We start from the raw sequence: 26727 nt of genomic DNA, 5'->3' as shown, positions 1-26727 counted from the left end.
TAGGAGGCGCTGCGTCACGAACATTGGCGCCACGCAATGTTGGATGAGATGACATCCATCGAGGCAAGCGGTACATGGGAGTTGGTCCAAGCTCCCCCAGGTGTGAAGCCGATCGGGTTGAAATGGGTCTACAAGACCAAGAAGGACGCGACGGGCATGATCACCAAGCACAAGGCTCATCTCGTCGCCAAAGGGTACGTGCAGCAGCAAGGAATTGATTTCGAAGAGGTTTTTGCTCTGGTGGCGCGGCTTGAGTCCGTACGGTTGCTGCTTGCTCACGCCGCCTCACGAGGCTGGGCAGTGCACCATATGGACGTCAAGTCCGCGTTCTTGAATGGCGTACTCTAGGAGCAGGTCTACGTCCAGCAGCCACCAGGGTTCGTACTGCGTGGCCATGAGCACAAGGTCCTATGCCTGGTGAAGGCACTCTACGACCTGCGCCAAGCCCGTCGTGCCTGGTATGCTAAGCTTGATTCATCACTGATCAAGCTGAGGTTCCAGAGGAGCACCTCCGAGCACGCTGTGTACCTGCGCGGAACGGGCGACCGCCGGCTGGTCGTCGACGTCTATGTTGATGATCTGGTGATCACTGGCGCAAACACCACCGACATCAACAAGTTCAAGGAGGAGATGAAGGCAACATTCATGATGAGTGATCTCGGCCTGCTTCATTACTACCTGGGTCTGGAGGTGTCCCAGACCAAGGCTGGTATCACCATCAGCCAGAGCGCGTATGTGGCGAAGATACTAGAGAATGCTGGTTTGGCTGGATGCAATCCAAGCCACACCCCCATGGAGCCACGACTGAAGCTCAGTAAGTCAAGTTCTGCTCCATCTGTTGATCCAACCATGTACCGTAGCATCATCGGCTCCCTCCGCTACCTGGTGAACTCAAGGCCAGACCTCGCGTACTCGGTGGGATACATCAGCCGGTTCATGGAGAAACCCACCACCGAGCACATGGTTGCAGTCAAAAGGGTACTCAGGTACATTGCCGGCACTCTGCATTTTGGCTGTCATTACAAGAGGAAGAAGGAGGCACAGCTCGTCGGCTACAGCGACAGTGACTTGGCCGGCGACATTGATACTCGCAAGAGCACAACCGGAGTCGTCTACTTCCTCGGCGACAACGTGATAACCTGGCAATCACACAAGCAGCGCGTTGTGGCTTTGTCCTCATGTGAGGCAGAATACATAGCTGCAGCTACTGCCTCTTGCCAGGGAGTATGGCTCGCACGCCTTCTTGCAGAGCTCAAAGGCGAGGAGGCGGGCACCGTCTCACTGAAGATCGACAATCAGTCTGCCATCACACTCAGCAGGAATCCAATGTTCCACGACCGAAGTAAGCACATCGACGTCATATTTCATTATATTCGTGAATGTGTCGAGGAGAACAGGGTTCAGCTTCAGTCCATTGGGACGGTGGAGCAGCTGGCGGACATCCTCACCAAAGCTCTGGGGCGTGAACGTTTCTGAGAACTACGTTCCAAGCTTGGTGTTTACAATGTACAGCAGACACATTAGGAGTAGGAGGAGAATTGTTAGATACTCCTATATGCTAAATATAGTTAGTTTGCATGTTTCCCTTATCCAGCAGCATGCGCACAGGATCCGGCTTGTGGACTCCGCGCGCTTAGGACGTCGTGGCCTGGGACTTGCTCAGCCACGAACTGGAGCATGCAGCAATGGCCGGCGATGCAGTGCGTGGGGATGGACGCGCACACTCCTTGTGTCGTGCGCGCTTTGCTCGGCATGATTTTTTTGCTTCCAATAAATAGAATACAATGCATCAGAAAACGCTGCGCTTTGCAGCACCAAAACCTGTGTCCAGACTTCGCGTTGAGTTGTTTGCTCTTGTGTTCTCGTTCGTCCTCGGCGCTCGCCAGAGCTCGGCGATGGCCTTCCTCGCTTCTCGCGACTGGCAAGTGGCATCAGAGCTAGGTGCGAGGAATCCCGCCGTCGCCACAGACTACTAGAAACAAACGACCAGCAACCACAGGCATAAAAACCAATGCAAACAACGTTCATCAGCTGGCAACCTGTAATCCTTTTAGAAGCATCAAGTGATAGATCTTGTTAATATATCGTCAGCATCTATGATTGGATGCTGTAATAGCAAGACACCAAATGGTCTGAAGCTGTCAGGTTTGATCGAATAACGTAAATCAGTTTTACCCATTTATTGGTTGGTTATCTGTACATGACGAAATGGGCTTTAGATATATGGAATGCGTGGATTAGTATACGCTTTCCACGCTGATTTTTTTTCTCGAACAGGCATTTTGCCAGTATTATTTCATTAAGCACAGTTGAAGGGTCGAGATGGCGGACTAGAGGGGGGTGAATAGTCTTTTCTAAAATTAATCGCGTCGGCTAACCGATATAAATGCGGAATAAAAACAATCGGTCTAGCCAAGACTACACCCCTCTATATATGTTTCCTAGCACCTTGCAAAGATACTAATTATGCAACTAAGGTGCCGGACTAGCTAGAGCTCTCCTAAACAATTCTAGGAGCAAGGTCACACAATCCTATGCCACTAGTACTTTAAGCAATGAGGGAGCTCCTACACATGCTAGTAAGCAAAAGCACAAAGCTAACTAAGCTCACTAGCAATGCTCAATAACAAGGCAACTAATGCCTAATTAGAGAGCGCAAATACTTAGCTACACAAACTAAGCAATGTGACTAATAAGGTTACTAAAACCAAATTAGCCACGCAAGGGAGCTACTTCTATGCTACACAAGCTAGAAGGTAATTAGCAAGCTACACAAGCTATCTAATTACAAGAGCAACTACACAAGCTTAATATATATAAAAGTAATTGCAAGCTTGTGTAATGGGGATGCAAACCAACGGGAAGAACAAGGTTGACACGATGATTTTTCTCCCGAGGTTCACGTGTTTGTCAACACGCTAGTCCCCGTTGTGTCGACCGCTCACTTGGTGGTTCGGCGGCTAATTAGCATCACCCGCTAAGCCCGCACGTCGGGCGCCGCAAGAACCCACCCCTTAGTGAGGGTAGCTCAATGACACGCTTTACTAGAGTTGCTCTTCGCGGCTCCCGCGGGGCGAGCACAAGTACCCCTCACAAGCTCTTCTCCGGAGCTCCGCACAATCTTCTTGCGGGCTTCGACGGAGACCACCACCAAGCCGTCTAGGAGGTGGCAACCTCCAAGAGTAACAAGCACCATCGGCTTGCAACACGATCACCTAGTGCCACTCGATGCAACCTCACGATGCAATCGCACTAGAATCGCTCTCTCACACTATCGGATGAACACTATCATGTATGTGTGAGATGGAGGGTTCCCAAGCACTACTACACAAGCCACCAAGGCTCTAGTGTGCTCAGCTACCGGCCCAAGGCCGGCCATGGCCTCTATTTATAACCCCATGGGCAAATAGAGCCGTTACCCCTTCACTGGGCAAAACTCGGGCCGACCGGACGCTCCGGTCCGATCGACCGGACGCTGGACCTCAGCGTCCGGTCACGCGATACTCGCCACGTGTCCCCTGCGTTCAACGGTCATCTTCCGATCCCAACGGTCATCTGCCGACCGGACGCAGCACTTCAACTGACCGGACGCTGGACCCTCAGCGTCCGGTCGTTTCCAGTAAGCTCCCGAGCATGACCGGACGCGTCCGGTCGAACGCGATCGGACGCAGCCAGCGTCCGGTCACTCTCCAGCTACTGCTACACTCCACGTCAGCGCGACCGGACGCAGCCTGCCAGCGTCCGGTGCATTTAGATCCAGCGTCCGGTCAGTTGACCGACGCCAGCATCTTCTCCATTCTCTTCACCCTTGCTCAAGTGTGCTAACCACAAGAATTTGCATCCGGCGCAATAGAAAATAGGCATTCCATTTTCCCGAAAGCGCCGAATCCCGCCTCACAAGCTCGGTGGGAGGGAGAGAGGGACCCAAACCCATCTCAGCCCTGCAAACACCACCGCCTTTGTAAATGTGCCAACACCATCAAATGTACACCACCATGTGTATGTGTGTTAGCATTTTCACAATCATTTCCCAAAGGATGTTAGCCACTCAACTTGCCACGCCACTCGATCCTAGCGACAATGCAAAGTTAGATCACTCGAGTGGCACTAGATGACCGATATGCAAACAAGTTTGCCCCTCTTGATAGTACGGCCATCTATCCTAAACCCAGTCATAAACTTCTCTACACACCTATGACCGGTGAAATGAAATGCCCTAGGTTATACCTTTGCCTTGCGCATTCTATTCCATCTCCTTCAATGTCGATGCAACACATGCACCAACACGATCAACAGTGATATGATCCACTTCATATCATCACATGATCATATTGGTTCATCGATCTTGACTCTACTTGCTCTTCACCGTTGCCATCGTCCATCGGCGCCAAGTCTTGCTCAAGCTTCACCGCCACGCGGTCCATCACTCCAAAGCCTTCGACTTGCCCTTCACGCTTGCAACCGGTCCATCAAACCAAGTCTTGTCTTGATCTTCTCCACCTTGATCACATGACTCAATGTCATGTCTCATGTGCATTTAAGCTCCTTCATCATCACATGTGTGAGCTTTGCAACATCTCCAAGCCATTTTCACCTTCATGGCATATGTTGCTCACACACATGTACCTGTGGACTAATCACCTGTGTATCTCACATAAACACAATTAGTCCACCTAAGTTGTCACTCAATTACCAAAACCAAACAAGGACCTTTCAACAGTGGAAATAGGAGTCTTACAGACAGTGCACGGAAGCCCTGCGATTAAGAACCACAGCTGCCTGCTGACAGAGTGACAGGGCATCCCAGTAGCAAGTGGCTGACCGTCTCTGCATGCTGGTCATAGAATGTGCAGGCGTCCTCATCTTGCAATCCATGCCGACATCGCCGCTCCGCAGTCCATATTCGTTTATGAGACAAAGCCAGAAGAAGAATTTGATTTTCGCCAGCGCCTTCACCTTTCCACGCTGAATCCATAACTAATAAATCAATATAAAGCCCATGGAGCAAGGTGCTTCCGCGGAGCAAGCACTTAGGTGCCCGACCTGCTCAAGCTCATCAAGCGCGAAGCTGACTTGTGGGTGCAAGCCGGCGCGAAGAGCCTAGGTTGTCTTCTTCAACGAGTAATACGGTAGTCGAGTGTAACTTTCGGGAGGGCATTTGCTTAATGGAAATTTCTAAAGCCCCCCAACCCCTGTAATCAAATTCTCCCCACTTAATACAAAAACACGCAAATCTTTTACGTGATCGAGAAAATATAAAGCCCACAGTCAAATTTGTACACAAAACTCACCTTTTGCGGGGAGTAATCTGTACACAAAGCCCATAGTGCTTTGAGAGAACTTTCTTTTATCTTTTCCTTGCAATAGCCTTTTCATGGAGCCTCTCCTTTTGCGGGGAATAATCTCTTTTTCATTTTTTTCTTCGAATGAGTCCTTTTTCATATGCTATCCTGTTGATCGCCCTTTCATTACCTACTTTTCGAAGTTATTGGAGCCAACTGAAAGCACAATCAACAGGCTATTTTCTTCCAAACTCCTTTGGTTTCGTATCCAAACTAGGACTTGACGTGTCTGAGAGAAAGGTTCAGCAATCAAGGAAGGATGGGCGGATTTTACAGAAATTTCAAGGATACACTACAACACTTCAGTTCCACGAGAACCGAGTAAACTGCCAAGTTTGAATGGAGAAGTTTCACAGAGTTTCTTCTTTAAAATAAAGGGAAGAATCAATGGATCGGAGATCTTTCACAGAATTTCCTTATTTAAAATTAAATAAAGTGAGGAATCAATCTTTACGTGTAGTCCATCGTTAGTAGATAACAAAAGTAAACAGGAGATGATCTGTTCTGGGCAGAAAGACATATATTCCCAAGACTAGAATAAAGAGGCTCTTGCAAACAAAGGAGCACCGTGTGGCTATATAAGTTTTGTCTGCATATATTACCTCTTGCGTTGCGTCTTGGAGATTTCTTAATTTTCTCATGAGAGTAATGCCTTGATTTGTTATTGCTTTCGGACTTGGATCAATGGAAGATGTGCTCTTGGAATTTGAGAAAACCAGGTTTGATTACTATTTGAGGAAAACCGTTCCAAATCCCCGCCACCCCCCTGCCCTTTTTTTAGGGACAATTGGCCACATGACATGCCAAATGAGCACCGACGGCTGGTGGACACCGCAAATGCGCCAATTTGCTGCTGGCCACTGTGTTTCCACTTTGAGTTGCCAGAAGACAGCGCGCCCCGATTTGAGCCAAGAGAGGAGAGAGAAATATTCATTTTGGACATGTGGTGCCCTCGAGCCAAAACGGCAACCTGGTCTGGTTCGACCACATTTAACCGGCCCGACCCGGCAGTTAGGGTATCGACGCCCTCCCGCCTTCCCTCTCTTCCCCATCCCCTTCTCCAAGTCGGCGGCGGTGGCGATTTGGTTGACAGCGGCGGTGGCGCAGGCTTGGCGGGCGCGGGATTGTCAAGCAGGCCGGTGGGGGCAAGCAGAGGCCTGAAGATGGCGACGGGCTCCGGCGCTTCCTCCTCGACAGGTTCGCGCGGACCGAGTCGACAGCCGCCAACGGGTGGGCAGCCGCTGTGCCCTTTCTGCCGGACGGCCACCATTGTGGAGCGGACCTCCAGAACCACAAACAACCCAGATAAGCAGTTCTACACTTGCAAGAATCGGGACTGGGTGAGTTTTTTGTACTTCATGTTGTTCATTTTCATCAACGCCAACTCCAGATCTAGGGTTCATCCGAAATCTCTGCTTGAACAGGGCAACAGCAAGTGCGCTTTCTTCATGTGGAAGCCGATGAGTGATGGCGTCGATGCTGCATCATTGACGGCCGGAGTCCAGGCATTGGAGAAGTCTCTGTTGGCCCTGGGCAATTCTGTTGAAGCTCAGAGTCTCCATGTCAGTAGAATAGCTGGGCAGTAGAGAGTGGATAGGTGGTTGAATGTGGCCAGTGTGTTTGTAGGAGTTGTGTGCTTTGTTGTCTTGTGCAGTTGTCTTGTGCATCTTAATGCAGAAGCAAGATTAACTTTGTAATGGCTTGAGAAATGAATGGAAGACAGTTATCTTGCAATCCCAAGTTTAATACAAGGAAACTGAGCCTCAGATGGAGCCTCATGGATAGTTTCATTGCAGGTTTTCTGTAGGTGACCAAATCCACCACACCTTTTACACCTTCTCTTGCCTCTATTGCTTGTCCCACCTTCTTCAGAGCCAACTATCCTTCTCTTTCTTGGCCTACCTGCTGCTCTATAGCATAAAGAAGGAAGTAGCTTGAAGCCAAGGTCCACCTTCTCCCATTCTTCCTTGTCTGGCATTGGGGGCACAGCAGATGCATATGCTGCTATGAACTTCTGCACAGAGTAGTAAGGGTGCACAAAATCCTCCAATAGGACCCTTCTTGTGCCAATGAAAGCTATGGCATGCACACAGGGGAGTCCAGTGAGCTGCCATCCTCTGCATGTGCACTCATGGTTGTCCAAATCAACAATGAATCTCCAAGGAACTAGGTCTTTATTCACTCCTACTTCTCCAACCATTGGGCCACTCCTATGTATGCTATAGTTAAGGGATCTACTTTTCTCATGCAGAACCTTCATGACATGAGGCAAAATCTTGAAGCCTGACAACTTTGAGGCCAGGTTTCTCCTAGTGCAGAACCTCTCCATGATCAACTGCCTTATCTTATCCATGAGGTCTAGAACAGGTAAGGACTTGTGTTCCTTGATCCAACTATTGAATGTCTCAGCAATGTTGTTGGTGACATAGTCACATTTGCTTGTTGTGTTGAATTTGGCCCTTGCCCATAGCTGCTTGTGGTTCTCTAGCAGCCAGTTAGTTGCCTTTGGGCATGCTTTGTGCATCTCATTCCAATGCCTCTCATGTGTTGTCATTCTGTAGCACCTTGATGCAGGCCACAAGTTCTTCTCAAACACTTCTCCTCTAAACCATTGCTGAAGATTTTGGGCAAATGTGACTATTAAGGAAGCCATCAATGCATGGCTTCAGTGCTACAAACATCCTACAAAACCTTCTCTTCTCATTCACAAGCTCCTATTCAATCTCTACAACACTACCAGGACACCTCTTCTCAACCTCCCTCTTCCAAGAAAACACATGGACAAAGCTGTCCTCCCATCCACCTAAAATCTCATCTAATGCCATTTGCCTACCGTCCCAAACAACGTACTTGCTCACCTTGATGTTGTACTTCTCCTCCAACTGTTTCCTTAGAGCTTTAGGCTGAATAGTTGGGTCCTCCCTTAGCCAATTGATAACTCTGTCCTTCACCCAATGATTGGTAGCCATGCAATTCTTTTCCAAATTCCCTATGCCGGCACATCTGTGCTTGTGTGGCATCTTCTTAATCTGCAACCATCAAAGAATGAAGGTAATGAAATAATATAGAGTTAGTGAAACAGCTACATCAATGAAACATGGCATAAACAAGTAATGAAAAAGTGCATACCTGCCATGTCTTCCCATCTGATAACTAAGATGCATGAATCCTCCACCTACACCTCTCTACCTTACAGTAAGCTCGGTACCGCCTTGACTCACTATAAGGAACTGCAAGTTCAACTTCATTAAGCACAGCATATTGCCTAATACACCTCTTAAAACATAAACCATCTTCAAAAGTAACACCAACTGCTATTTTAGGGTTATCTACGTCAGTGACATGCAGCACACTCTCACAGCCCCTCTCATCATCCACCTCTAGTGGGTCATCATCCTCTGGGTCAGTGTCAGGATAGTAAGAACAATCCTCTTGACCATCATCATTGAGCTCATCATGGTACTTCTCTTTCTCATCATCCACTCCTACATACTCAACCTCATCCTTCTCTCCCCAGTCATCATTCTCATCATCCTGGGCATCATCACTCTCATCACTCTCATCACTCTCATCATGGTCAGCAATGTCATCAGCCTCAAACTCTACAGTGTCATGAGCATTAACATCTGCAGTGTCATCAGGCTCAGTATTTCTAGAAGGACACTCAGCAGTAGGAGCTTGTAAATTATCAGGGTAAATCACATCTAAAGGCATAGCAACTTCAACATTTTCATCATCAGCAAGATTATCATGCTCAACAGGATTAGCATGCTGAACAGGATTAGCATCAACACGAGCCGTGTTCCAAGGAGTTGTGTCAATAACATCTACAGTAGTGGCAGCTTCCTACTATCCCAATAAACATCAAATGCATGCAGCAGAGCACTATCAGAATTTATGTGGGCTGTCTCATTCTTGGTTGTGTCAAAGAAGGAGACATGGAGATCTTGATCTTGACCATGAACTATCTCCTCACCGAGCAGCTGACGAAAACCCATCCAGTTGAAAATATCCTTATCCACCACACGCATGTAACTCTGAGTAACATGATAGTCACCGAGCCCATCCGGTCTTTGCTCTACATAAGCAGGAACTCTAATCGCCAATCTACATGCTGAGCTCGGATCCATGCTAAATCAAAACAAAGTGAAACCAAAATCAACTCTAATCTAAATCTGCCACGTTTCTAACGCATCCGCAGGCAAACAAATCGATCGACAAGCAGAGAAGATAGATATCATACCCTTTTTGAAGCCATTTCAATTGAGAAACCCTAGGCGGAGACCCAGGGCACTGCGCGGTCTTTCGGGTTGGGGATGGCATCTTCGGGTTCCTGATGGGGGACGACATCCTCCTCAACTCCACATGGCGGATGACGCCTTCGGCTCGAGGTATAAGCGGCGGGGCTCAATGGATTGGACGGCGGCGCGGCGACGAACAATGGAGTGAACGGCGGCGGCGGGCGAGAAGGGGATGGGGAAGAGAGGGAAGGCGGGAGGGCGTCGATACCCTAACTGCCGGGTCGGGCCGGTTAAATGTGGTCAAACCAGACCAGGTTGCCGTTTTGGCTCGAGGGCACCACATGTCTAAAATGAATATTTCTCTCTCCTCTCTTGGCTCAAACCGGGGTGCGGTGTCTTTTGGCAACTCAAAGTGGAAACACAGTGGCCAGCAGCAAATTGGCGCATTTGCGGTGTCCACCAGCCGTCGGTGCTCATTTGGCATGTCCTGTGGCCAATTGTCCCTTTTTTTTACTTTGAAGTTCTGCGCATATTTTGTACTTGGAGAGCGCCTTGAGTGGAGTTCCTTGACATCCACGGCTATTATGAACTTTTTTGACTTTTGAATGCAAGTCCCAAAAAATGCAGAATGAACAGAATTGAAATAAAATATACATATGAATCTAGATAATATATGTTTGATTGACCCTTTGAAATTACAGGACACATACGTAGACTAAGGCCCTGTTTGGTTCCAATCTCCTAAAATTTTAGTTCCTAAAAGTTTTAGACAGCCTTCTAAAACCTTCTAATAGAGTGTTTGGTTACACCTCCTAAAACTGACTAAAAACAATAAATGTTGTTGAACAAAGACAATTTTACTCTTCTTTAGGAGAGAGAGAGGGAGGGGGCAATAAATGAGGGGTAGTGGGGGTCCAGAAAGGACTTTAGGAGGTTTTAGGAGGGAGTGGAGCTCCTAAAGAAAAAACAGCCACCTAAAACTTTTAGGAGGTTTTAGGAGGGGGTGTTTGGTTCTTTAGACAGATTCTATCCAGATTTTAGCTCCTAAAGCTTTTAGGAGGGGTAACCAAACAGGGCCTAAATCCAAAACGAAATTATCTACTCCCTCCATACTAAAAAATAAAGTCGTTTTGGATAGCGACACGGTCTCTAAAGCATAAGTTTGACTACTTATTTTTATAAAGATATTTATCAAAAAGTGATATATGTAAATTTTTGTGAAAGTATTTTTTAAGACAAATCTATACATATGGTTTTCACATTTCCAAACTCAACGACTTAAAAATTATTCATGATTTATATTCCCAATGTTTGACCTAAGCCTTGTCTAAAACAACTTTATTTTTTAGTACGGAGGGAGTATTTAACTAAATTGGCTTATTCAAAAAGACTAAGAGAAAAGTGTTCTTTAGCCGTTCCCGATGCACAACATCATGGATGTTAAATGACTGTCACGGGGGGCAGTGGGGGACAACATATATACCATCTTAAATATAAACATCCATCGACTGAATACCCAAAACTATAAAATCAATTGACCAGAGATATAGTAATATGCAATAGTAGACTTTTAGGTTCCTATGAAATAATATCATGGTATTGGTACTATATAAATATACAAGAGGTGAGCTATATCATATTTATGATTATGTATAAGACTCCACCCCTGTAGTGTTGGCTTGAAGTGTGATCTAAGTGGGTAGACAGTATTTGAGCATCATTGTGCACACTGCAACCTAACCAACTATAGCTAGAAAAATTGGGCGCTGATGCCTAATAACTAAAAAAAAATAGAATTAGTCCCATCTCATTATGGACCGGGGTAATAACTAAAAAAAATAGAATTAGTGCCATCTCATTATGGACCGGGGGCTGCTATTTTTTTCCAAGATCTCCTACTGTTTTTAAAGCCATAATTAGTTGCTTAAATGTTTACTTGTTTCACTTAACCGTGGGACCTAGTAGGTGACGTCTACCAATGCAACCCAAGACTCCAAGAGTAGCGACGGCACCGCTAGCACTATAGTCTATAAAAGGCCTAACATGGCTCTTTTTGATAGATAGAGTGACATGATTCAATACATGAAGCTTTCATTCATGTACAAATACAAATACTTGCATCATTTTGCACACTATGTCATCACTAAGGGCGGATCTATGTATTCCCTCTGTCTGGAAAAAAAATGCAATTATGGAAAGTGTGCCGATCATACTAGTCCAAGTTCATCCAAGTTTATTTTAAATAATATTAACATTTATATCTTCAGATAAATTTATTATAAAAATATATTCTATAACTAATCTAATGGTACTTATTTTGAATCATGAATGTTAATACATTTTTTTATACAAATTCAGTTGACTTCTCGAAAATTGAGAATTGTATTCTTTTATGGATAGAGGGAGTATTATGTACCGTAGAAGCACCACAGAAAAACAAAAATCAGAGATTGTAATTATTTTTCACCATGTACTCACACGCATCAGAGAACTTTTTTTTACAACATACTCCCTCCGTCCCATAATTTAAGTCGTTATAGGATACATGCAGGTCAAACTTTTTTTAACTTTGACTAGAAAATATGTACAACAATTATATCTCCAAATAAGTTTATTATGAAAGTATATTCAACGATCTATCTAATGATACTAATTATGTATTATAAATATTAATATTATTTTATATATAATTAGTTAAAGTAAAAAAAAACTAACGTCTGGAAAAGCAAGAATGATTCCTATTATGTGACGGAGGAAGTACGGTGATTATGATGCACGCCCCTATCTCTCCAGGCCTCTACACAGCTCCACCCGCAGGCCGCAGCACAAAGCACAGATTCCAAAGAGGGAAAATTAGCTTAGTACCATTAAAAGATCCGATCTTTAGAAAACTACCACCGAAAGATTCAACTGCAGAAAAGTACCATGGAAAGCTTTCTCCGTTATATCTTTTACCATCCCCGTTTACTGCACGTTAGCTTTTAGGGAAAAATAAAAAAAGAACAGAGCCAACAGCAGAAACGCACGTAGCCTGAGAAGGTCTCGGACCTGAGCGTGACCTCGAGCGGCGCTCTTTCTCTCGCAGCGGCGGTCTTCCCCTCGGCGACAGCGCTCCTCCCCTCGACGACGACAGCAGTGGTAGTGACTTCACAGGCCTATCCTCCATGGTGAGCCTCTCTTCTTCCCTACTTTTCTTGTTCTCCATTTTTTTTGTCCTCTTCTCAAGGTCTGAACCCTAGGTATTGGGGATTTTGTAGTGCTGTGACAAGAGATTAGGGATTTGATTGAAGATGGATGCTACTGAAATTCCAGAAGGGTAATCTCCTTGGACACATTCTACATTCTTCCCATTTGTATCTATTTTGCTGGGTTTTTTTAGGGTGGACATAGCTATCTAAACGTACTGAATGAGGACCTGATTTATTTTTGTGAAATTGGGCCTTACTGTTTTCCCTTTGTTCTATGTGTTTCGAGCTGCATATCACAGGATTGATCCAAAGAATGCTTGTAGAGTAGAGGTCACAGTGAACTCATACTTTAGTATTGTACATGGTAAAAAGGTCTACATTAGGGGCAGAAATGTAAGCTGGGTTGTACAATGATATTCGTTGTACAATGATACATTTTTTGCAAGCTGTAGCTTATAATCAAATATTCGTTGTACAATGATATTTTTTTTGCAAGCTGTAGCTTATAATCAAATTTATTTGCAGGTGGTCAAACTCTCAAAATTGGATGATCACACTTGTCCTAGTTCAGAAACGGTGAAAGGCCATCAAGCTTCTACAGCCTGGATATCTCAAAGAGCAAAACAAATTATTAAAGAAGATCCCACTCTTAGCGCAAAGAAGTTACAGAGAAGATTGAAAAAGAATTACAATATTGAGTTGTCATATTTTAAAGTGTGGTCTGGGAAAAAATCAGCAATGGATGATATTCATGGCACTTGGGAGGAGAGTTTCATAATGTTATGGAGATTCAAAGCAGCTCTAGAAGAAACATGCCCGGGTAGCATTGTTGAGATTGATTGCAAGAAGATCAAAGGCAAAATACATTTCTCAAGGATGTTTGTGTGCATTAGAGCATGTGTTGATGGTTTTTTGTCAGGGTGTCGGCCATATCTTGTTGTCGATTCTACTCACTTGACTGGAAAATATAATGGACAATTGGCTGCAGCAACTGTAATTGATGGACACAACTGGATGTATCCAGTTGCGTATGGGATTTTTGATAAGGAAACAAATGCCAACTGGGCATGGTTCATGGCAAACTTGAAGAAAGCAATTGGTACTCCACCTGGGTTGATAATCCATACTGATGCGTGCAAAGGATTAGCATATGGTGTCAACAAAGTCTTCAAAGGTGATGCAGAGCACCGTGAGTGCTTTAGGCACCTAATGGCTAATTTTAGGAAGAAATTCAGAGGTGAGGTGTTGAAATACATGTGGCCTCTTGCATGGGCATGTACAGCTCGAAGGCATGATGCATTGTTGGAGAAAATTGGAACTGAATGTCCTAAAGCAATTACCTTTTTAGACAACCATCACAAGCTGATATGGAGTAGATCTAAATTCTCCAAAGAATGCAAAGTTGATTATGTTAACAATAACATATCTGAATGTTTCAATAATTGGATTAAGGATTATAAAGACCTTCCAGTTGTTGATCTAATGGATAAGATCAGAGAGAAGATCATGGAGAAAATCTACACAAGGCAAGAGATAGCCGGCAGACTTCAAGGGCACATCCTCCCTAGTGTGATACATGAGCTAAACATGAAGAGTCGAGGGCTACAATATGATATCAACAAAAGTGGTCCAATGTCAGCTGAAATTTTAGGAACAACGAAGGAAGGAAAAACTTGGAAGTATGCAGTTGACCTTTCGAAAAGAGAATGTGGCTGTGGACAATGGGAGGTGTCTGGAAAACCATGCACTCATGCTATATACTTATTTGAGAAAGTGAGGCAACTAAACATTGAGGATTTTGTACATGATTACTATTCTATGGAGAGATTCAAGATGGCTTACCAATTTCAAATCGCTCCTATGAATGACAAGTCTCAATGGCCAAAGGTTAATCTTGGTTTTGAAATGATTCCTCCACCACTACAAAGGGCTGCCAGTAGACCAAGGAAACAAAGAGTAAAGGCCAGAGGAGAGCCAGGAAAAAGAGGACCATACCAATGCAAAAGGTGTTTTCAATTTGGACATATAGAGAAGGGTTGTAATACTACTCAAGCTGAATTAGAACAAGAACTTCCACCACCTCATCCAAAAAAAGGGAAAAAACAAAGGTAATATAATATTTTGTTTCTTTTACGTGCTCAAAAAGTAGTTTTACCAATTCAAATTTTCAAATGTAGGATAAACAACTATGAATCTGTTGGAGCCTCCACAACTGATGCTAGGACATCTAAAGCAACTGTTGAACCCTCTCCAATGCCTCATTCAAGCCTGGGTGTAACAACTAGAAGGATGTCATCCATTTATCCGACTAGCCCAGGTGTAACAACTAGAAGGATGGCTGCAATCTCACCCGGTGGAATCAATCGGAGGCTCATCATTGAGTAGATGAATTAGCTATATTAGTACTGTAGTGTGTGAACTGTGGTCTTATATATATGTGTGTAATTTCTGAACAAACCTTGCTAGAACTTCTAAAGAAATCATGCTGAAAATTCTACCTTGACGAGTGTTATATCCTGTGGGTTTAGGCAATGCAACAACATAATGCTGCAGTCAGGTTTGGAGGGCTACTCAGTGTTTGCTTTTTTTTACGTGTTTGCTGAAATGAATCGGGTGTGAAAGGTTGCTCAAATGAACCTTTCAGTAGAAGTTAATGTTGAGTTAATAGGCCTACGACGTAGAAAGCTTTCAATGGTATTTTTCTATAGTTGAATCTTTTAATGGTATTTTTCTAAAGATCGAATCTTTTAATTTTCTCTTCCAAAGAGGGAAAGCAGGGAAAAAAAAAGGAAAGACGGGAAGGAGTCGCAAGTTGCAGAGAATCCACCGCCACCACCGAGCAACGCGCGCAGGCGCCCTTCTATTTCTTCAGCCCTCGCGCCGCCGCTCCCCTCCTCCCCAACCCGCCCTGCTTCGCCATCGCGCATCTGCCACCTGGTAAGGAGCACCCCCCCGCACGCCTCTACACCACACGCCACAGTATTTTCTAGAAGTTTCTAGACAGTTGAGCATTTTCTAGATGCTATATCAGGACTAGTTGAAGTTGATTGGGTTAAACATGACTTATGATGCTCTAATCTAGCCACGTCTTTGTAGCCAGCACCAGCAAAGATAAAGTTGGCGTGGTGTGGCTGGTAGTTGCCCACACCGTCTGTTTCCATCTTCGAGGCCCACGTTTTCCTGTACCCTGCAACCTGTTCGGCGTCCCATTCCCATGCTGGCACCGATGCTCGTTGATTTGTGCTTGCAATCGCTTGCCGCTTAGCCTTGGTGCTGTTTGTTGCTTTGATCCAGAGGCTGGGAAGTCCAAAGAGGAACAGGGTCCATGGAGGCTGGAGGCGCAGGAAATGGTTTGAATGGGGCGGTGCAGACAAAGGGGAGTGGGGGTGACGGCTCTGCCAAGCCGCTGCCCCCTTGCTGTGTCAAGGCGAGAGCCGCCGCTCCCGAGTCTGAGGCCAAGTGCCATGCTACCGTGGTTTCAGGATGGTTCACTGAACCGCGATCACGATGTGGTAGGCCTTGATTGTCTTGCTTGATAACATAGATGCTACAACAGTGCAACTTATTACTGTTATATCTGTTCACCAGTTATTTTGTTTGATCCTGATTGTTGCCTGTGCAGGTAAAGCCAGCAAAGTTCAATATTACAATAACCCGATGTGGCCAGGTACTTGTCCAGCCACTGCCAATATTGTTTACCTCATGTGGAGGGACTTTACTCCAAAATTCAAAAGTTAAATTGTTTGTTTGTCTTCGGAATATCATTTTTCTGATAGATATGTAGTTATTGGCTTGACAACTTCATGCTTCAATGGATGCAGTGCTCAATTATTAAAATTGCAAATGAATTTTCATTCAGTGATTTAACTAGAATTTATTTATGTGAGAAGTGGTTTAGAGTTTAGACTGGCTTTTTGTTGAAAGAAAATTCAAGCATTTGCTGAAAGTTGATGTGCGAAGGGCAGGCCTGGTGCAGTGGTGAGAGCTGTCTCACTGAGTCACCAGGTCGCGGGTTCGAAGCAGCCTCTCCGCAGATTTGCAGGGGGAAGGCTTGCCTCGGTTTTTTCCTTCCCAAACCCCACTCATGTGGGAGCCTCCGGCACTGGGTCTGCCTTTTTTTTGCTGAAAGTTGATGTGCAACTTGTCCAGCTTTTGTACAAAGAAGGGTTTTTGACATCTCTAAGGCCTCCTTTGGATCAATCATGGGGATTGGAGGAATTCCCCCTCCATCCCCTCCAATCCCCATGGGGAATGATTGATCCAAAGGAGCCTTAAGTTGGTATCTATCTGTATTATGACAAGCACACCCTTATAGTACATCGCAAAATTTTGTATAGGAAGTTCATCTAGCATAGTGCATGTTATTCAGAGTTAGGATTTGTTTTTCTTCTTATTTACTTGTTTGTAAATCGTAAGGCACACTCTATAGTCTGTTGACTGTGCTAGTGGTGCATGTCTCATGCCTGCGTAAATTTTCCTCATGGCAGAATGACCGAGTGCATTTGCAGATGAGTGCTACTTTGGTTTTTTTTATATATATAATTGTCAATGGTAGTGTGCATAGTTTTGTCGTTTCCACAGGAAAGCCTAGGCTCTTTTTGTTTCATTTCCTGACCCCTGTAATGTGTTAAAATTTATGTTCCAATGTTGTATCATCAGTGTTTGGGGCTTTTGGCTATACTCCCCAGTGTGGTCTTTGTCCTTAACTTCTTTAATACATTGTTTGGCATCCTATAATATGCTATTTTGGCATTGAAGGGAATTTCCAATTGTTCTCCATTGCAGTAATTTTCTGACATTTGCCCTATAGTGAAACAGCTGTACTTTCTCATATCTCTTTTCATCTTATTCTCGTATATAGGAGAGGCCAATTCTTTGAAAGTGGAGAAGATCTTGTACCAGGGGAAATCACCATACCAAGAAGTCTTAGTTTTCGAGGTTCACATCAGTTGTTTATACCAGAAATAAAAAACTGCAGTTGGCTTCTATTGTTTATAACCTGGTAATTTTTGTATGCAGTCGTCGACCTATGGGAAAGTCCTTGTGCTTGATGGTATTGTTCAGTTGACTGACAAGGATGAATGTGCATACCAGGAAATGATTACTCACCTACCACTTTGTTCAATTCCATCCCCTAAAAAAGTATGTCTCCTGATCTTTGTTTTTCATCAATATTGTGAAATTATAGATAATGCTGTGTTGCTTAGCAGAAATTCATTTGGAAGATATTCTGCAGCTATATCTCAGCACATGGAATATTTCTTTTTTCCTGAATTTGAATGGAAACTTGGTGACTTATGTCCTTAGGAACTACTTTGCAGGTTTTGGTTATTGGTGGTGGTGATGGAGGTGTACTTCGAGAGATATCAAGACATAGTTCAGTGGAGTCTATTGACATATGTGAAATTGATCAGCTAGTTATTGATGTAAAGTTGTCCTTTGATGCCTTAAACTTTTGAAGTTTAACTGCTTAATTATACTTTGCTGATATAGATCTGAACTCTGTAGGTTTGCAGAGATTTCTTCCCACACTTGTCTGTTGGATTTGAAGATCCTCGTGTTCAACTTCATGTTGGCGATGGTATGCCAATAATTCCATGAGGCCATGATGAGTACATTATTTTTTGATATCTGCTGAAGTTTCCTATTTGTTTTAGATATTGGTAAATACTTTTTCTTGAACTGTAATTTCACAAGAATTGTTTTTCTTCTACTTTCAGCTGTGGAATTCTTGAGAAATGCTCCTGAAGGGACATATGATGCTATCATTGTTGATTCATCAGATCCAATAGGTGAGTTTATGCTGCCATGCATTGTCTTCCTTGAGCACAGTACCATGGAAAGTCTTTGCTATGTCTTTGGTGTTGTATATCTGTTCTGTGCATTTTGGTTTTCTGCTTCCTATTGTATTACTCCTGAACGGCTGAACTCCATGCTGTTCTGTGTAAATGATGAATAATTTGCTCATATTTTCTTTCAAAAAGAACTTTGACCTATAAACTTTCAGTCAAAGACTCAAATCTTATTTTCTTAGTTACTTTTGGTATTTGCAGGGCCTGCTCAGGAACTTGTGGAGAAGCCTTTTTTTGAGACAATTTCTAGAGCTTTGAGGCCTGGTGGCGTCCTTTGTAATCAAGCTGAGAGTATGTGGTTACATACACATTTGATTCAGGATATGCTTTCAATTTGTTGTGAAACTTTCAAGGGTTCTGTACGCTATGCATGGACTAGTGTCCCAACATACCCAAGGTTCTTCACTTCTCTATTCTCTAGTCTCCTTATCTTTATCCTTTCTTGCTTCCATTGGTCCTAAGATCATTTTTATTATTGATGGAATGGTGTGTACTTAGAAGTTAAAATACAGTTCTAATTTCATTTTTTTAGTTTTCGCAGTTGCGGTCTCTCTGAATAGTATCATTCATTATTTTCTTTTTCTTCTAAATATATGTATCAGTCGTTTCTATTTCATTGCATGTACTAACCCTAACAGCCACCTATTTGTGTGAAGATTTAGTTTTGGTTTGTTATCCATGCATCAGCTATGCACTATGCATATGGAATTATGGATAGCTGTTTATCTAAAATTCTTATTCTTAAATGACATGGAACAAATATAGGTGCCCATTGTTAAAATCATTTAGTTAAAATAGCATTTTTGGCATGAGTTTTCTTTCCTTGCTCCATCTTTTTCTATAAATTCGGTCAAAGTTAGAGAAGTTTGACATAGGACAAAATCAGAGTGAGAGGGCGGGAGATGTTTTTTTTTAATCTAAAATTCTTATTCTTACATGACATGGAACAATATGGGTGCCCATTGTTAAAATCATTTACTTAGAATAGCATTTGTTACGATGATTTGTCTTTCCTTGCTCCATTTTTTTTGTATAAATTTGGTCAAAGTTAGAGAAGTTTGACTTACGGGAGAGGGAGGGAGGGTCATTGGGTCATCAAAATGAACTAATCCCGGATTCAAAGCAAGAAAAATGGAATTAAAATGAACTAAGGGGATGACTCAGAATTACACATTGGATACCCACTTGAATTCCTATTCTAAATTAATGTTAAATTTTCTGCAAGTTTGTGTGGATTGAATCATTTTGTAAGAGTTTTTGGAATTTCTTCCTTTGTACTTCCATATTACTTGGTTTCCCTTTGTTTACAATGTGGGGCTAAGTGTGGAAGGTTGGTTGGGATATGGTGTTCTTATTAGTTGTGAGTTGTTCCAAATGCTCGCTGTAGTCTTTGCAGTTCTAGATAAAGAAGTCTTTATTGTGTTTAAGTGTTTCTGTTTGGAACGAACTTCTAACAGAATGTTTACTTGAATTTTGCAGTGGGGTGATTGGGTTTTTACTATGTGCCAAAAAAGGTCCATCGGTCAACTTTCTGACTCCTATAAATCCAATTGAAAAGGTGGAAGGAGCTACAAAAGCTGGAAGGGAGATCAGATTTTATAATTCAGAGGTCTGTTTTCTTTAATCAATCATATAGGATTTGTCGCGCCAATATTTTGTATGTTGAAAAACGTAATTACGTGTATGTCTAATTGCGATTAGGCACGAGGTAGACCCCTGCCGCATCGCCTAGGCCATAGGCAGTCAATAAAATGCGAGAGCAGGGAAAATCTGGAGCAAGGCGGATCGTGTGCGGGTGCATGGCAGCACGGGAAAAAGAACCGCAAGCTGTAAACTAAGAGCGTCTAGTGGGGAAAAAAAACTGTCATGGAGAAAAAATAATTGTGACCGGAAGGTCCTGGGTTCGAGTCGCGGTCTCCTCGCATTGCACATGCGAGGGTAAGGCTTGCCACTGACACCCTTCCCCAGACCCCGTACAGAGCGGGAGCTCTCTGCACTGGGTACACCCATGGAGAAAAAATAATTGTGCCGTGGCTCTTTGCAGCCACCGCTATCGGGTCTTCTGCTTCCCTGCCCGCTGCGAGGGGAATCTGAGCTCGAGCACCTTGCATCACTGTGGCCGCAGCACCACCCGGCTCCCGACGTGCACCTTCCCTGACTCTTTCACCTCTACAGCTCCTCACGTGCTCATCCTCCCTGCTTTCCCGTGCTGCTCTGAAAGTTCTCACCGATTCACTTCTGCAGAAAATTGAATTCCTATTTGGTCTTCTCTGATAGTTCTCACCTAGTCATCTCTGCATAAAATTGAATTCCTATTTGGTCCTCTCTCTCTCTTTCGAGACCTGATTTAGCCATTAGGTAGCAAAAATCAGGACTTCTATATCGAGAAATTTCGATATTTAACCCTGAGTTCGCATGCCTCTCAATATTTGACATCCAATTCGCAAGCCTTTCGATATTTGACCCTGTCTGTGTTGTGATTTTCTTCTCGGTTCTCTCTTTACTGGTTGTCTGATTGAGTGCCTTGTCCCCTTGTGAATATGTGATGCTTTAAGCTTTATATTACTCTGCTGTGCGAACCTCTATGTAGTGAATTCATATTACATATAAACCTCCTGATTATGCTACCAGCAGCAAAAAGAATATTAAAAAAGTAAAAATTTCACAAACATTTAATCGTGTTTAATCTAGCCTTAATCTTCCTAGGCGCTAAATCACTGCCTTGGGATTTTGTAACCTGTGTTGCCATTTGTTCTAGTATGCAAAATTTATCTTAATGACATGATCTAAGAAATTCTATTTTTTGTTGATTGTCCCTTATATGTTATAATGATAATGAAGTCAGAGTGGAGTGGAACATACGACAGGGCCATACCAACTAGTTCAGGGCAGGAGTTAGGTTCACGGCTTGTACGATTCAGTAGTACAATCCAGTCGTGTCTATTTCCATTTGTAATATTAGGGTGTTAACTCCGCCTATGTTGTCTCAACATAGCAGGTCCTAAGCCCTGGTAAAGGAGGAGGGTTGTGTTAGACGTGGCGAGCCAACGTTAAATCTAGCCATTCTAATGGAGATGAAACCCGAAAGAAAATCGTTGAGGCGTAACCCTCTTAGCGACGCGCCATATTGAAACCCAGGTATGGTGTTAAATGAGCAAGGGCCGGGTCGTCACCCATGTGACGCGCTGTGTCGCGATCTGGGCACGGTGTCAAGTGACCAAGGATCGGGTCGTCGCATCCTTAGTGGCGCGCTACATCGGCGCCCGGGTGTAGTGAAAAATGAGTAAGGGTCTTCACATCTGATTCGACGGGTGCGAAGGGTAAGGAAGCTAGTCGAACCAACTAGGATCCGTTTAGGCAGTTGGAATGTAGGGTCGCTTACAGGTAAGTTAAGAGAATTAGTTGATACCGCGACTAGGAGGCGTGTAAATATATTATGCGTTCAAGAGACTAAATGGAAGGGTCAGAAGGCGAAGGAGGTGGACAATATAGGTTTCAAACTTTGGTACACAAGGGCAGTTGCGAATAGAAATGGAGTAGGAGTTTTGATTGATAAGAGCCTCAAGAATAGTGTGGTGGGAGTGAGAAGGCAAGGAGATATGATTATCTTAGTCAAGCTTGTCATTGGTGATATGGTCTTGAACGTAATTAGTGTGTATGCCCCCCAAGTAGGCCTCGACGAGAGTGCTAAGAGACAGTTCTGGGAAGACTTAGATGGCCTGATTAGAGCTGCACCCAGTAGTGAGAAGCTTTTATAGGAGATCTTAATGGACATGTAGGTACTACAAGCGCAGGTTTCGAGGCAGTTCATGGAGGTTTTGGGTATGGTAGTAGGAATCAGGAGGGGGAGGAAGTTCTAGACTTCGCGGTAGCTTTTGACCTGATGATAGCCAACACTTTCTTTAGAAAGAGAGAATCTCATCTAGTGACCTTCAGTAGCGGACAACACTCTAGCCAGATTGACTTTATCCTCACAAGAAGAAAGGACAAACGAGCATGCTTGGGTTGCAAGGTGATACTAGGGGAGTACGTTGTTTCTCAACATAAGCTTTTGGTGGCAGACTTTCGTTTTCAGGTGCGTGCCCGTAGGGATAAACAAGCTTAAGATTGAAAGAACAAAGTGGTGGAAACTGAAAGGGGAGACGTCAGAGGTATTCAGGGAAAGGGTTATCAAAGAGGGCTCTTGGAAGGAAGAAGAGGACATAAACAACATGTGGGAGAAGATGGCAACCAACATTCGGAAGGTGGCCTCAGAGGTGTGTGGAGTAACCAAAGGAAGTGGAGGCGAGGCTAAAGATACTTGGTGGTGGAACGAGGAAGTCCAAAGGGCTATTAAAGAGAAGAAAGAGTGCTATAGACGCTTGTACCATGATAGAAGTGTGGACAACATAGAGAAGTACAAGGTGGCAAAGAAGACTACAAAGCGAGCTGTAAGTGTGGCAAAGGGTAGAGCGTACGAGGATCTTTACCAACGTTTGAGTACGAAGGAAGGAGAGAAGGACATTTATAGGATAGCTAGGGTTCATGAGAGAAAGACAAGTGACTTCAACCAAGTTAAGTGCATTAAGGATGAAAGGGAGCATCTTTTGAAGGAGGATGAGATCCGACATCGATGGCAAGAGTATTTTGACAAATTGTTCAATGGTGAGAATACGGACACAACCTTTCAGTTGGATGACTCTTTTGATGACATCAGTAGGCGCTTTGTGCGGAGAATCCAAGAATCTGAGGTCAGAAAGACGTTGAAAAGGATGAAAGGAGATAAGGCGATGGGACCGGATGGTATCCCAAACAAGGTGTGGAGATACCTCGGGGACATAGCTATAGTATGGCTAGCCAAGCTGTTCAACCATATTTTTCGATCGAACAAGATGCCTGATGAGTGGAGGAGAAGTATATTGGTACCAATCTATAAGAATAAAGGAGATATTCAAAGTTGTACTCATTACCGGGAAATTAAGTTGATGAGTCATACTAAGAAGCTATGGGAGAGAGTTATCGAACATCGCTTGAGAGCAATAATGCGGGTCTCTATGAATCAATTTGGTTTCATACCCGAAAGGTCAACCATGGAAGCCATTTTCTTAATAAGACAAGTTATAGAGCGGTATAGGGAGAAGAAGGACCTACACATGGTTTTTATTCACTTGGAGAAGGCTTATGATAAAATACCAAGGAATGTTATGTGGTGGGTTTTGGACAAACATAAAGTCCCAACGAAGTACGTCGGACTCATTAAGGATATGTACAACAATGTTGTGACTAGAGTTCGAACAAGTGATGGAGACACGGATGACTTCCCGATTAGGATAGGACTACATCAAGGGTCAGCTTTGAGCCCTTATTTGTTTGCCTTAGTGATGGATGAGGTTACAAGGGACATACAAGGGGACATCCCTTGGTGTATGCTTTTCGCGGACGATGTAGTGCTAGTTGATGAAAACCTAACAGGAGTGAATCAGAAATTAGAGTTATGGCGGGAGAATTTGGAGTCCAAAGGTTTTAGACTCAGTAGAACTAAAACTGAGTATATGAGATGTGACTTCGGCACTACTATTCGGGAGGAGGAAGATATTAGTTTGGAAGGTCAAGTAGTGCCTAGGAAGGATATCTTTCGATATTTAGGATCAATGCTACAGAGAGATGGGGATATTGATGAAGATGTTAGCCATAGAATCAAAGCAGGGTGGATGAAGTGGCGGCAAGCATCTGTTGTCCTATGTGACAAAAGGGTACCACAGAAATTAAAAGGCAAGTTTTATAGGACGGCGATTAGACCTGCTATGTTATATGGTGCAGAATGTTGGCCTACGAAAAGACGACATGTTCAACATATAAGTGTCGCGGAAATGCGTATGTTGCGTTGGATTTGCGGTCATACAAGAAGGGATCGAGTTCGGAACAATGATATACGTGATAGATTAGGGGTAGCACCAATTGAAGAAAAGCTTATCCAACACCGGTTGAAATGGTTTGGACATGTCCAACGGAGACCTCCAGAGGCACCGGTGCGTAGTGGAATCCTAAGCCAGGATAGTAACGTGAAGAGAGGCAGAAGAAGACCGAAGTTGACTTGGGTAGAGGCAATAAAAGGAGACTTGAAAGGATGGAATATACCCAAAGACTTAGCCTTAGATAGGAGTGCTTGGAAGACAGCTATTTACGTGCCTGAACTTTGATTGCTTCTGCTGGGTTTCAACTCTAGCCTACCCCAACTTGTTTGGGACTTAAAGGCTTTGTTGTTGTTGTTGTTAATATCGGGGTGTTGGTATACCTACTCTTTCTTTTTCTTCGGTTCTTACTCTTCTTATTTTTGCTCACCCATTAAACTGCAACTCTTATGTGAGATTGCTCCCATGAAGCTTCCTTCACCCTGATTAATTTTGATCATTGAACAGATGCATAGGGCAGCATTTGTTCTTCCGGCCTTTGCAAAGAGAGAGCTAGAAGCATATTGGGCTTCCACTGAAACAGTAAGTTCTTTTCAAATTGGGACAAGTGATTTATTTACTCTTCTTGCACTTTGCATGTTTCCACAGTTTAAGAATATTTTGAAAATAAATTAATATGCACAGAATTTGTGCACCATGTCACAGGAGCATGCTGAGGAAACAGCGGCGACACCACTGAAGTTAACTCTTGCATCCAAGAGTGAAATTCTCACTGCATGACTGGGACTCAGTGACCTACTACAAGATATCAAGAAACCATTCCTTCCTGGCACCCTACCTCCAGTATCGCCATTGGATAGAGTCTCGTACTATCACATGTTATAAGCGTCAGCATTGAGGGCGTGGCATTGCGATTTGACGCATAACGAGGCATCATGTGTCAATAATTTATTCTCCAAACAATGCCATGAGGTTGGCATGCTAAGGAAAAGACGAACTGACAGCAATGTATGATATATGAGTGTGTGACGTGATGAGAATTCCACATGCATTTAACTTTTAAAATTTTGGCGGTGTATTGCGCCAGTATGTGGTAGTCATTTCTCACCACCAAAGTCGTCCGGGGGGGTTCCACTATACACTTGTACCGGTACTTGTTTGAGTGACGTAATACATGCAGAGAATCTTGCTCACCAGATGTGATGCCAACCTCATGGTATATCATGGGATGCAAATGTGTTTTCGTCTTGATCACGAACAATGTGTCGGTGAGATAAAAATCAAGGCTAGTAGCATATGGGGTTTACACCGAGTCTAGGTATTGGTTTTCAGTGCAAATTGCATAATGTTATAATCTTCTGATATTGCACAATGATTGGTAGTGCAAAATCATCTATCTTTGTAGTTGATAGATCATAAATGTAGAGATTGCATGTATATTTATATGGTTTACTCGATTTGATGTATTTCTGGAGACTTTGGATATTTGTGGAGACTTTGGTAAGGACTCCAAATATCAAATTCTCGTCTAGATGATCATATAACCAAATGTGCTTTTGTTGTAACGCACGGACATATTTTGTAGTGATGCCCAGCACACATCATACACAAATAGTACTTTTGTGTATATATTTATTCGAACTTAAGAGTGTCCGACTCTCCTATAAATAAGATGTGTATTTATTTTAGGAGGGATGAAGTAGACCAAACTTGGTGAAAGTAGTTTTAGAACCCCCCCTCCCCCCCCCTAACACCCCCCCCCCCCCCCCCCCCTCTAAAATTAGACTACAACCATAATCAACGGAGGTGAAATAGACTTCTACCATTTCCTAAACCAAACAAGCCCAGACCGGTCCATTAGACACGACTCACAAGTGAAGGAAGACGAGGTGGTTGTTTGTTTGTTTATTTATACTAGATATGTACCCGTGCGTTGCACAAGGGCTATATTTTTACTCACGCCATCTACGATGACAAATTTGATTATTTTCCGAAAATTTTAAAAAACTAATACACAAATTTATATTGACGACCCTAAACTATTTATAAATTTCTTTTTTTATACATATGGAACCATGTTATCTTTCCATCTACTATGTACATCCTTGTCCTTTTTTTCATGTTGGAGTATCCGTCCGTCAGGATTTGTTTTTTTTTTCTCGTCGTTTGCGTACGCCCCTCGCGACCATGAAGCTCCACAAGGGCACTCCGTT

The 26727-nt window shown here is 43.6% G+C and overlaps 2 protein-coding genes across 4 annotated transcripts; both read left to right on the top strand.

The window, feature by feature from the left end:
- Positions 1-12873: 12873 nt before the first annotated feature.
- On the top strand, positions 12874-14883 carry LOC136465481 (uncharacterized). The gene is made up of 3 exons (XM_066464195.1): positions 12874-12899; positions 13071-13164; positions 13297-14883. The coding sequence occupies exons 1-3, from the start codon at positions 12874-12876 to the stop codon at positions 14881-14883; spliced, it is 1707 nt and encodes a 568-aa protein (XP_066320292.1).
- A 667-nt stretch (positions 14884-15550) lies between these two features.
- Positions 15551-25710, top strand: LOC136466961 (spermine synthase-like). 3 transcript variants are annotated; one of them, XM_066465503.1, is made up of 12 exons: positions 15551-15708; positions 16066-16283; positions 16394-16438; positions 17633-17709; positions 17791-17913; positions 18093-18197; positions 18280-18352; positions 18492-18563; positions 18825-19020; positions 20103-20232; positions 25022-25096; positions 25220-25710. In XM_066465503.1, the coding sequence occupies exons 2-12, from the start codon at positions 16097-16099 to the stop codon at positions 25292-25294; spliced, it is 1158 nt and encodes a 385-aa protein (XP_066321600.1). In that variant the 5' UTR covers positions 15551-15708; positions 16066-16096; the 3' UTR covers positions 25295-25710. The 3 variants fall into 3 exon arrangements, with proteins under 3 accessions (XP_066321600.1, XP_066321599.1, XP_066321597.1); XM_066465502.1 differs by having other exon boundaries at positions 15553-15708; positions 15868-16283; XM_066465500.1 differs by lacking the exon at positions 15551-15708 and having other exon boundaries at positions 15750-16283.
- Positions 25711-26727: the final 1017 nt, after the last annotated feature.

This window comes from Miscanthus floridulus, chromosome 7, assembly GCF_019320115.1.
Source record: "Miscanthus floridulus cultivar M001 chromosome 7, ASM1932011v1, whole genome shotgun sequence".
NCBI classification, from domain to species: domain Eukaryota; kingdom Viridiplantae; phylum Streptophyta; class Magnoliopsida; order Poales; family Poaceae; genus Miscanthus; species Miscanthus floridulus.
This window is presented reverse-complemented; position numbering and strand designations above follow the sequence as displayed.